The 12,224-nt window shown below is 43.8% G+C and overlaps 1 protein-coding gene across 1 annotated transcript in view; it reads right to left on the bottom strand.

Moving 5' to 3' along the window:
* The window catches only part of GABBR2 (gamma-aminobutyric acid type B receptor subunit 2), a gene marked incomplete at both ends in the record, with an annotated part of 366,596 nt that overhangs the window by 180,226 nt on the left and 174,146 nt on the right, over window positions 1-12,224 (bottom strand). Inside the window, one exon of the mRNA XM_082842255.1 lies at window positions 7,421-7,522. Within this exon, the coding sequence (XP_082698381.1) occupies window positions 7,421-7,522 (102 nt within the window). The remainder of the gene's footprint in view (window positions 1-7,420; window positions 7,523-12,224) is intronic.

The raw sequence follows: 12,224 nt of genomic DNA, 5'->3' as shown, positions 1-12,224 counted from the left end.
ATAAATGTTTGGCACCTAATGAAACTTAAAAGCTTTTGCACAGCACAGGAAAACATAAACAAGACAAAAAGACAACCCTCAGAATGGGAGAAAATATTTGCAAATAAAGTAACTGACAAAGGATTAATCTCCAAAATTTACAAGCAGCTCATGCAGCTCAATATGAAAAAAACAAACAACCCAGTCCAAAAATGGGCAGAAGACCTAAATAGACATTTCTCCAAAGAAGATAAACAGACTGCCAACAAACACATGAAAGGATGCTCAACATCACTAATCATTAGAGAAATACAAATCAAAACTACAATGAGGTATCACCTCACACCAGTCAAAATGGCCATCATCAAAAAATCTACAAACAATAAATGCTGGAGAGGGTGTGGAGAAAAGGGAACCCTCTTGCACTGTTGGTGGGAATGTAAATTGATATAGCCACTATGGAGAACAGTATGAAGGTTCCTTAAAAAACTAAAAATAGAACTACCATACGACCCAGCAATCCCACTACTGGGCATATATCCTGAGAAAACCATAATTCAAAAAGAGACATGTACCACAATGTTCACTTCAGCACTATTTACAATAGCCAGGACATGGAAACAACCTAAGTGTCCATCGACAGATGAATGGATAAAGAAGATGTGGCACATATATACAATGGAATATTACTCAGCCATAAAAAGAAACGAAATGGAGTTATTTGTAGTGAGGTGGATGGACCTAGAGACTGTCATACAGAGTGAAGTAAGTCAGAAAGGGAAAAACGAATACTGTATGCTAACACATATATATGGAATCTAAAAAAAAAAAAAATGGTTCTGAAGAACCTAGGAGCAGGACAGGAATAAAGACGCAGAGGTAGAAAATGGACTTGAGGACACGGGGAGCTGGGATGAAGTGAGAGAGTGGCATGGACATATATACACTGCCAAATGTAAAACTGATAGCTAATGGGAAGCAGTCACATAGCACAGGGAGATCAGCTCGGTGCTTTGCGACCACCTAGAGGGGTGGGATTGTGGGGGTGGGAGGGAGACCAAGAGGGAGGAGATATGGGGATGTATGTATATGTATAGCTGATTCACTTTGTTATAAAGCAGAAAGTAACACACCATTGTAAAGCAATTATACTCCAATAAAAATGTTAAATATATATATATCTATATAGGGAAAAGATGACATTATACTGAAACCTGAGATAATCTACCATAGTTTAGTATATTTTACCACCTTTTTGCTCATTTTCATAGCACCACGACAGTCCCAGTTTGACCATGTAGGACAAGAAAACTCCCTTACCTGACGTGGAGGAGGAACGTGATGATGGAAGCTTGACGTCTACTCAAGAACGAGGAAGATGGGGGCCTTGTTCACCTCCCCACTTTTCCTTTGATTATAAAACCTTGGCCACTAAGTTCTCGGCATGGCACTCCCTTGCCTTCCTGTTTGTATCTCTCACAGTGCTCTATACTAATAAACTCTTTCCTTACCTGTCACTCTGCCTCTTGTTGAATTCTTTCTATGCCTAGACAGAAGAACCTATGCTCTACTAAGGCCTGGAATGCATTCTGTGGTTTCAAAATGAACAGAGGTGCACGTCTCGAGCCTGGCGCTCACCCCCATAAAGCCTGGTGCTTCAGTGTGGGCACCATGGGAATACCCAGGGCTCTTCGAAGGATGGCCTCCCAGCCCAGACTGGCAACAGTTAACATTAAAGGCCCCTGACTGAAACAGGACCAGAGTGAGCTGAAAAGCCTGGGGTCTTCATCACACAGAGATGGTTTTATTCCTGACTTTCTTTTAGACAAACTTTGATACATATCTGCTAAATCAGCCTGATTAATTCCATTATTCAGTTCCTCTATGTTCTTGCTTATTTTTGCCTGGCTGATCTGTCCAAGACTGCGAGACAGACGCTGTGGCTCCCAATACTATTGTGTTTGTGTCAATTCTCCTTTGTATTTTAACAGGATTTTCTTTATATATTTCAGTGAGATGTAATTCATAGCAATAATGGTCCAAGAGTGTGCTATTCTCAGGGAGAATTGTACCCTTATCTATAGAAAACGACTTCCTTAATCTTGTTTAACACCTGTACCTTGAATTCTCTTTATTGTAATGTGAACACTGGATCCTTGCTGCAGTTTGGTTTGCTTGGTATACTTTTCCCTGACTTTTACCTTTGACCTTTCTGTGTCACTGTGTTGTAAATATAACTACAGTTAGTTCTTCAAAACACAATCTGAAAGTCTTTGCCACTTCATAGGGAGTTTGACCTATTTGAATTTATGGTCAGAATGACTATATTTGGTCTGCAGTTTTAGTTTATACTTTCTGGTTTTCATATTTGCTTTCTGTTTTTTGATATGTGGACTAGATTTTCTTTGCTTTTATCTTCCATGTTTCAGGAGCTTCAGGCTCTGTTTGTATTATAGCATATTTACTGTTAAGTTATTCAAAGCCTTTTTTAACTTATATTTTTCTAATTATGAAACTCATAAGCAAAATAGTCTCTTTTGAGTCCCTTTCCTACTTAAGACCAGGAGTTTAGCACCCAATTTTTTTTTTACTCACTTCTTTGGCTCTGTTAATGGAATTTGGGTTTTTATATTTCAATTACTGTTATTACAGTATCTATTTGCATTGCATGTATATGCACGTTTGCTTTCAAAATGAATTTCTGTATCTGCATACACTTTTATAACAACTTTTTATAACGATTACTTAGCTCTCTCTCCACGGGCTTTTGTGATCCCTGCTCACCTGCTTCTGTCATGACCTCAGCTATAAAGTTTGCTATCGTTCTCGGCAGGCTGATAAAGGACTTCAAAGATTAACTTCAAGAAGGGCACTGGCTAGTAGTACATCATGTGAGTCTCACACGTCGGAGAATGTCTCCCAGCTGCTCCATCATCTCTGGGATTGAATGCTGCAAGGGAGTCGAGGTGGCCTGGTTTTGCACCTTTGTGGGAAATCTGTTTTTTTCTGGGCTAGATACTTGTAGATTTTCCCCTTTCTGTTTGTATTTCAAAACTTCTGACAAAATGTGTCTGGGTATTACTCTCTATTCATCAATTCTGCTAGAATGCAGAAAGGCCAGCTAGACTGCACATACAGTCTGAGCATTTCCTTATGAAACTGTTGACTTTGTAATTTCAAAATGGTTATATATCGGCAATTTTGTATGGTCCAATCTAGTAGATCTCTCTTGAGTCCACTTAAGTTTGTCACCTATTTTTTTTAAGTAAACTTCTTATTTGAGAATAGTTTTAGATTTATGGAAAAATCACAAAGAGAGTATATAGAGTTCCCATATGTCCTCTCCCAGTTTCCCCTATTATTAACATCTTACGTTTATATAGTACATTTGTTATAAATAATGAATCAATATCAATTCATTATTAACTAAAGCTCATACTTTATTCAGATACCCTTAGTTCTTTTCTCTAGTGTCCTTTTTCTATTCCTGGGTCCCATTCAGGATACCACATTATATATCATTGTCATGTATCTGTAGGCTACTTTTGGCTTAGACATTCCTTAGTTTTGAAGACCTAGACAGTTTTGAGGAGCATTGGTCAGGTATTTTGCAGGATGGCCTGCGACTAGAATTTACCTAATGTTTTTCTCATGGTTAGACTGGAGTTATAGGTTTTGGGGAGGAAGAACACAGAGGTAAAGTGCCCTTCTCACCACATCATATCAAATGTACATACTATCAACATGACTTATCACTGTTGATGCTGACCTTGGTCACCTGGTTGAGGTAGTTGTCAGATTCTTCCACTCTAAAGTTACTCTTCTTTTCCCCCCTTTTCATCCTGTGCTCTTTGGAAGGAAGTCACTTAACAAGTGGGTAGTTCTGCTCTACCTCCTTGGGCCTGAAATATCTACATAAATTATTTGGAATCCTTTGGCATAGGAGATTTGTCTATTCTCTCTCATTTACTTACTCAATCATGGGTATCTGTTTTATACTTTGGGTTATAATCCAATACCACTTTTATTTTATTGCTCAAATGTCCCAGCTTTGGCCATTGGGAGCTCTTTCAGTTGGCTGCTGTACTCTTCTGACACACCTCCATCAGTGTGTGTTGTTGATGTGGTTTGAGCACGTCCTTAACTTTCTGGCACTACAAGATGCTCCAGGATCATCTTGGATGTTTCCTGTCCCAGTCCTAGAGTCAGGCATTTCTCCAAGGAGCCCTGGTTCCTTTTCATGGAGAATGGTATTAGAAACCAAGATCTGGGTGGTAGTTGTGTTTGTTGATACTGAGATTCCTGTTTTGTTTTTGATTTTGATTCTGTTTCATTTGTCCCAGTTTTCCCTTAGGATCTCCCTACTCCAGTGTCCATAACTTCTTTCCTCTCATTAGACTGATCTCTTTGACCATTTCCTCTGAATTCTGGCAAAGCAATTCAAGAGTTTTAGTTTCCTTGGCATTAACTCTGCTCTCTACTACCTCCAATGCAGATTTTAATTCTGCTAGTTGCTATTTAGTTTTCTTCCTTGTCCTCTGTACTTCCTTCTCTATCTTATCCCACAGCAAACCAGAGATCTGCTTTTTCTCTAAGCTTTCCAGAAGTTACTTTTCTTTGTTCCTGAGTATTTTAGCCTTGTGTTCTCTGTTAGCTTTGTCTGTCCAGACTTGGTATTTTGTTTACACACACTCAGCAAATGTGTTGAGCAAATTAGGTTTGGTTCCAGGTGCTGGGGAATAAAACAGTGACCAAGACAGACAGAAACCGCTGCCTCCTAGAGCTTACATCCTAGTGGGAGGAGACAGATGACAAAACAACTGGGTAAAATGAATAGGAGGTCAGATATTATCGTGGGTTGATCTGTATCTCCCAAAGATATGTAGAAATCCTAACTCTTAATACCTCAGAATGTGACTTCATTTGAAAACAGGGTTGTTGTAGATGAAATTAATTAAGATAAGGTCATATTGGAGTAGGGTAGGCTCTTAATCCCACATGACTAGTGTCCTAATAAGATGATGTTAAGAGAAAAGGGGGAAATGTCAGTGAAGGCAAAGACTGGAGTTATACAGCCACAAGCCAAGGAACATCAAGGATTGCCAGTGATACTGGAAGCTTACAGAAAGGTACGGAAGAGTCCCCAAGGCTGCTAGAGAGCATAGCCTTGCTGACATCTTGACCTTGGACTTCTGGCCTCAAGGTGTGAAAGAATAAATTTCTGTTGTTTTAAGCCACCTAGTTTGTGGTGCTTTGTTATGGCAGCCCCAGGAAACTGATACAGATGTCCATCAGTGAAATGGAGAAAATTAGCAGAAAGGGGGGGGTGGGAGTGCAAGGGGAAGGGATTTAAATTTTAAATAAAGCCTCTGGGAAACGGGGACAACTGAGAAAAGACTAGAAGAAGATGCAAAAAGGAGCCATGCAGGTTCTGGGGGAAGAGCACTCCACACAGAGGGGATCCTCTGCCAACAGCCTGAGCATGCTGTCCTTGGCTCTGCTCTCCCGGGCTTATGTGATGCTGGAATCCTTTCTCAGAACCGCAGCTGTGTGGGGTGGTGGAGAAGCTGGACCATGGCATTGCCCAGATCTGAGTTTGAATTCCAACGCACCACTTTCTAGCTGGGTAACTAGGGGTGAGTTCTTAACCTCGTTGAGGCTCAAGCTCCCCATATGTGAAACGGGGATACAAAAATTCTCTCTGTCCCAGGGCTCTGGGGAGGGCTGAATGGGCAAGTGAAGGTCAAGGGCTCTGCAGGGGGGCCTGGCCCTTGCTCAATGCACTGGAAAGGCCGGCTGCTGTTTTCATCAGCGTTCGTATCACTCCTGCTTCGGTTGGAATTGGTTGGCTGACGAGCAGAGCACCCAGTTCCATCCATCCCCAGTTTCTTGTAGACTTTCAACTAATGCATCTGCTCCACACATAAAGGCTCTTTAAATTTTAAAGCCCACAGAATTCCGCCGGGTCTCTGAGGTGCAGGAAGCTATTTCCAGTGCCCACCCTGGGGAGACACTGCGTGTGGCAGGAGAATGTCAGTGCAGCACCAGAGCCCCGTCCACCCCAGCCCCACCCCAAGTAGTCCCTGCAGAGTAGGCACTCCACTCCTCTGGATCCTCTGGGCCTCTGCACAGCCCGACTCCACCCTCAGAGCAAATCGTCTGTGGGGGAAGAGCTGGGCAGATCCAGCCCCAGACACCTAGGCTGCTAGCAGGCCCTCTCTAGCTACGGTTTCCTCAACTGCAGAGGCTCCCAGGGCTGAAATGTCAATGCAGATGTGGTATCTGCTCCTGAGCAGGTGACAAACAACTGGTGCTCTGCTCCCTTGCTCCCCATCTCTGGGTCTCAGTCTCCCCATATGTGAACTGAGGGCTCCATGAGCTCTAAACTGCCACCTGCTCTGATTGGTATAACCTGGGACCAGCCCAAGAGAGAAGGGACACGTCAGCAGTTGGCATCTGGGGCCTCAGGAGACTTTCAATGTGGGCATGACGAATGGAAGAGTAAGGTGACAGCTCTAACTATGTCTGTACCTTCTTATAATCCCCCAGCAGCTCCCCACTGCCCTCAGGATAAAAGACCAAACTTCTTAGCTCAACATCCAAGGCTCATGGAAACTGGCTCCAAATTCTGTTTTCGGCCTCAGCATCTTTCCCACGGCCCCGCCCGGATACTCCAGCCTCCAGGAATTCCTGCTGACCCCAAGTGCACAGTGAGCATGGCTGTCCTGCCCTTGGATATTCACCCTGCAGGTCTCATTCCTGCCCATCCTCCATGGCGTGGTGGAGGCTTGTCTGAATCCTCCCCGGGGAACACTTCCTCCCGTTGTTCCCCAGCCCCTCGGTTCCTGGTTCCCCTGAGAGGTATCTCCCTTCCGTACCAGCTCTGAGTGACCTGTGGACACTGGCAGGTCTGACGGTGTCTGGGAGCCCAGGAGAGTGTCTGGCACAAACACGGTGTTTGGGAAATGAATGGACAGATGACAGTTAGGAACTACTTACAACTGGGCAAACATCTAGTTGACCCTTCTGTTCCTGGAGTGAGTGTCACTGGAGGGGGTCAGGAGCCTGAACTTTCAGTTCCAACAACAGTACTTCCTTGCTGTGGGTTTGGGCAAGAGAGTTACTCTCTCTGAGCCTCTTCACAACGGACATGATAATAATTGTGCCCTGGTTGCCTCTCAGGCTGGGTTGAGAGATACAGAATCACCCAGCAAGCTCCACATGGCTGTACACCTGGCAATCAGACCTCTGGCCAGTGCTGGACAACCAGCACTGGGGACAGCCAAGGGAAGCCAGCTTCTGAGAGCTTCTCCTCATATGTCAGATGCCAAGGATGAAGTGAAACAGCCTGAATTCGAGACTCCTTCAAAGTCAGGGGATTTGGGGAACCCCAGGAGCATGCAGTCGGTCTGTCCTCTGGGCTGTGGCCAGCTGCACCTACCTTAAGCTTTTTGACACTGGTGCAGGGATCATTGGAGAAGCTCTCAGTGTCTGAAATCTCGATGTCCTCACCATACAGAACCCCCGTCAGGTCGTTCCTCACCTGCCAGCAAAAAGAAAGCAGAGGGTGGGTGTGCTGGCGGCCACAGGAAGGGCCAGTTCAGAGGGGTTGTCCTGGGAAGTGGCTCAAATGGGCAAGGTGATTTTCTCCATCAACACACAAAAGGAGTAGGTTTTACCTTCATTAAAAACTAGAGTGCCCCCTGGGGCCTTGGAGATCTCCCAGTCCCACTCCACACTTGACACAGAGGCATAAGGAGGCCAGACAGGGAACGGGCTTACTAAAGTTGCCCAGGAATTTCCTGGAAGAATTAAGACAAGCATCCAAGTCTCCGGAGTTTCATGCTGGTGTTTCATACTATCTCCAAATCAGATTAGTTAAGTACATCACGCTGTCTCCAAATCAGACTATTCAAATACTTCTTTATTTATATTTTGCATTATTTATTTGCAATATTACTTCATTTCTAGGGTGAAGAAATAGCTGAGATATTCATATAGACAAAGTAAAACAGGAGAGAGTAAGGGGGTATGGAATCAGCCTGAGATGTTAAACATAACTATGTGTCTGCTGACACACAGAGTGACTAACATCTATGTGCTTGGAAAGCAGAGAGCTGCAAACTCCAGTGTTCACACCGACTAGCCAATGTGTGAAGCAGCCTGTGTGGAAGGTACTAGGGAGTGGTGGAGACTGTGGCAAACTGGTGACTATATGCCTCACCTAAAGATGGCACTTGCTGCTCAGCTCCAAACATGCTATGCCAGAATGCTGGTCCAGAGTCACCAGACCTTCTGATTTTGGGGGAGTGAAATCAAAAATCCAGATTTTTATTTTTATTTATTTTTTTGCCACGCTGCACAGTATGTGGGATCTTAGTTCCCCAACCATGGTTCGAACCTGTGCCCCCTGCAATGGAAGCATGGAATCTTAACCACTGGACAGCCAGGGAAGTCCCTAGATTTTTAAAATACAGGATCTCCCACATTTTAAAATGTTGATATTATTTTCAATTTTTTTAAAAAAACAAAGTTAGGACCAAAACAAGTAAATCTGAAATCTGTATCTGGCCCATGTCCAGACTCTATACCCTCTGACATAAAGCCATGGAAATGAGACTGTGTGTTTTAGTAGAAAGAACCATGTGGGAGTTTTGGGACCCAAGTTCCAGGCCTTGCTCTGGCACTGAGTTGCTTGTGACTTCGGCCTCTCTGTGTGACCCTTTCCCTCTTAGGGCTTCAGTCTCCTCCTCTTCAAGAGAAGATGATCTTTAAGAGCACTTCTTGTTCATATGCATTAAGATGGCTATTATCAAAAACCAAAACCCAGCAAGTGTTGATGAGGATAGGGATAAACTGGAACTTTTGTGCACTATTAAAATTACCCATCATATGGTAATATGATCCAGCAATTCTACTTCTGGGTATATACCCAAAAGAATTGAAAGCAGGGACTCAAAGAGATATTTGGACACTCATGTGCGTAGCAGCATTATTCACAAGAGCAAAAGGTGGAAGCAACCCAAATGTCCATCAACAGATGAATGGATAAACAAGTTGTGGTTTATACATACAATGGAATATTATTCCGCCTTAAAAAGGAATGAAATTTTGATACATGGCTACAACATGGATGAACCTTGAAGACATTATGCTAAGTGAAATGAGTCAGATGTGAAAGGACAAATATTGTAAGATTCCACCTAGATGAGGTACCTAGAGTAGTCAAATTCATAGAGACATAAAGGAGAACAGTAGCTCCTAGGGGCTGGGGGATGGGGGAATGAAGAGTTATGGGTACAGAGTTTCTGTTTGGGATAATGGCAAGTTCTGGAGATGGCTGGTGGTGCCTCTTGCACAACAATATGAAGGTACTTAACGCCTCTGCACTGTAAATTTAAAAATGGTTAAAATGGTAAATTTGATGTTATGTACATTCTACCATGATAAAAAAAAAAAAAGCACTTCTTGTTTCAACAAGTGGTGGATCCTCCCAATGTATGTATCAAAACGTTTTGAATAATTTGGCCCTGAATGTCACAGGATGGTCACTGGGAAGCCACCACCATAGAAGGGGAACAAAGGGAGTTTCAGTGGGAACTGCTGTATTTCATTTCTTTAAAAGAAATATGACACAAATAGAGCAAAATGTGAACACATTAATCCTGGGTGGCTAGTCCATGGGTGTTTGGTGTTCTGTGCTTTTCTGAATGCTCGAAATACTTTGCAATAAATGTTTTGTAAAAAGAATGACACTGCCGCAGTCAGGGTGAACTCTGTCCATCCTTAGTTTTTACCTCTATTTTGATGGAAGATTGGGAGCTAGTTGCTTGAAAAACAAGTTGGCTTTGCCATTACAGTTCATTTCTGCTGCGTCAAATCCTTTTTGCTTTTTTTTTAAAATAAATTTTATTTATTTATTTATTTTTGGTTGCATTGGGTCTTCGTTGCTGCATGTGGGTTTTCTCTAGTTGCGGTGACAGGGGCTACTCTTCATTGCAGCGCGTGGGCCTCTCACTGCGGTGGCTTCTCTTGTTGCGGAGCACGGGCTCTAGGCATGCGGGCTTCAGTAGTTGTGGTGCACGGGCTCAGTAGTTGTGGCTCGTGGGCTCTAGAGCGCAGGCTCAGCAGCTGTGGCACACGGGCTTAGTTGCTCCGCGGCATGTGGGATCTTCCTGGACCAGGGCTCGAACCCATGTCCCCTGCATTGGCAGGTAGGTTCCCAACCACTGCACCACCAGGGAAGTCCCTCAAATCGTTTTTGGATGCAAGTGGGGTTCCATTATTATTTTTGTGTGTCATGAGGGTGCTGTGGAGCAACAACAATTATTAAACACAGAAAATGTGCAAACTCGGCCCTGCTGGAAGGCAACACAGCCAATGCACAGACTACCAAGGCATGCACAGTCGAGCCGCAGCTCTCCACGTCCATGCCACCCAAAGCTAGGGAAACTACTCGAACTCTCTTGAGTCTCAGTCTTTTCACCTATAAAATGGGGGCAATACAGTATGTAACTTAGAGGGCCCAGCAAAAACACTGAGGATGCGGAATGGCTTTGGAAATTCTAAAGTTCTTTACGCTGCTTAAAAGCTGGAATGATCATTTCCAGGCATAAGATGCAGCATCAAGGCTGTCAGTGGCTTAGAGTATCTATCTATGAGTAAGTGTGTGCATGAGAGCTGTATATAATTAACGGCAGAAAAAATATTTTATAGGCAGTCAGAACTCGAAACAAACAAAACCAAAACACCCTAGAGGTCACCTTATTCTGCCCCTAATTTCACAAATGAGGAAACTGAGGTGTGACTCCCAGGCCAGTGCTCTCTGAATGGTCCCAGGCTGGCTCTGCTGGATCCTGCCAGATGTGGACAGTTCCTAAGGCTTATGAGCCAGAACAGGTCAGAACAGATGGTTGGTGACATTAGGCACTCAGTGACCATAATTTCAGCACAAAGAAGTCTGCTCAGCTTGAGCATTTATTCTAATGGACTTTTTTAGGGAAAGCAAATGGAAAGAAACAGTAATAAATGATGTTTTAAAATAACCAATGCATGTTAAAGAAATAATGCAATTGACTACCTCACAAGGAAAAAAATCCACACTCTCACGTGTGGCTAGAAGGATCATTCATTGCACTGGTTAAAGATTATTAAGTAAGTTAGAAAAAAGACACCTCTTTTTTTTTTTTTTTTTCCATTCTGGTACTGCAAGGTATCTCTTGTTTTACAGGGCCAATATCTTTTATCAGCTTGCTAAAAACCACATTTCAGCAAACTGAATCCTATTTTTTATTCACCTCTACTATAAAAGCAGAAATATGTTCTTCCTGGAAAGGAGTGACACTTAATTCTCAAGAAAATAAAATACATTCACACATACACACACACTCAAGTATAGCCAGAGTCCCACTGGGGCCTAATCTGCACATGGGGCCCAGGGAGGCAGCCATCAGGAGTCTGATTTACTGAAAGGCCCTGGCCATCCTGGGAGGAAGGGGGAGAGATGGGTGCTGATGGGCAGGGAAGGGACAGAGAAGAAGGTTGCCCCATCACCTAGAAGGGAGGGTCAGGGCTGCCAATGGAGTGAGGAAGACCATGAGTGGGGCCCTGGGTGCTGCTAGAAGGGAGATTAGGAAGGGTTGAGTCCTTAAAAGCTGGGTCCTCAGGGCCAGCTCACAGGGCTGAGATTGCCTAAGGGAAGAACTCTCCCTGCTTCTGGAGCAATGAATCCCAGCCCCAGCCATCAGAGTAAATCTGAAAGGAGCACAACTCACTCGGCACCAGGGAGAACCAGTGGGTCAGAGCTCTAGGAATAAATAATCGAAAATAGGCTTGGAGGCAACAACTGTTGATTTTTCTCCCCCAAGAACTGGTATGGACCGTGGATGCGAAGTCACACCAGAAAGCGTGTCCCTAAAGCAGTGGTTCTCAAAGTGTGGCCCCTGGACCAGTAACACCAGCATCACCTGAGGGAACTTGTTAGAAATGCAAATTCTCAGGCCCACCTCAGACCTACTGGGTCAGACACTCTGGGGTGGGGTCCAGCAAGCTGTGTTTTAGTCAGCCCTCCAAGTGATTCTGATATATGTTCAAGTTTGAGGACCACTGTCCTAAAGAAGGCAGGACAAGTTTTAAGCAAACCATTGATAATGGTATGGAAAAATGCTTTCTATGGCTTGGATATTTTCTGCTTGATTAGGAGACCGCAATGTGTTGACCTGAGTAAGGCAATTACCAAAAGGGTG

This window comes from Leucopleurus acutus (assembly GCF_964270905.1).
Source record: "Leucopleurus acutus genome assembly, chromosome: 7".
NCBI lineage: Eukaryota > Metazoa > Chordata > Mammalia > Artiodactyla > Delphinidae > Leucopleurus > Leucopleurus acutus.
Note: the sequence above shows the minus strand (reverse complement) of the source record. Positions and strands in the feature narration are given on the sequence as shown.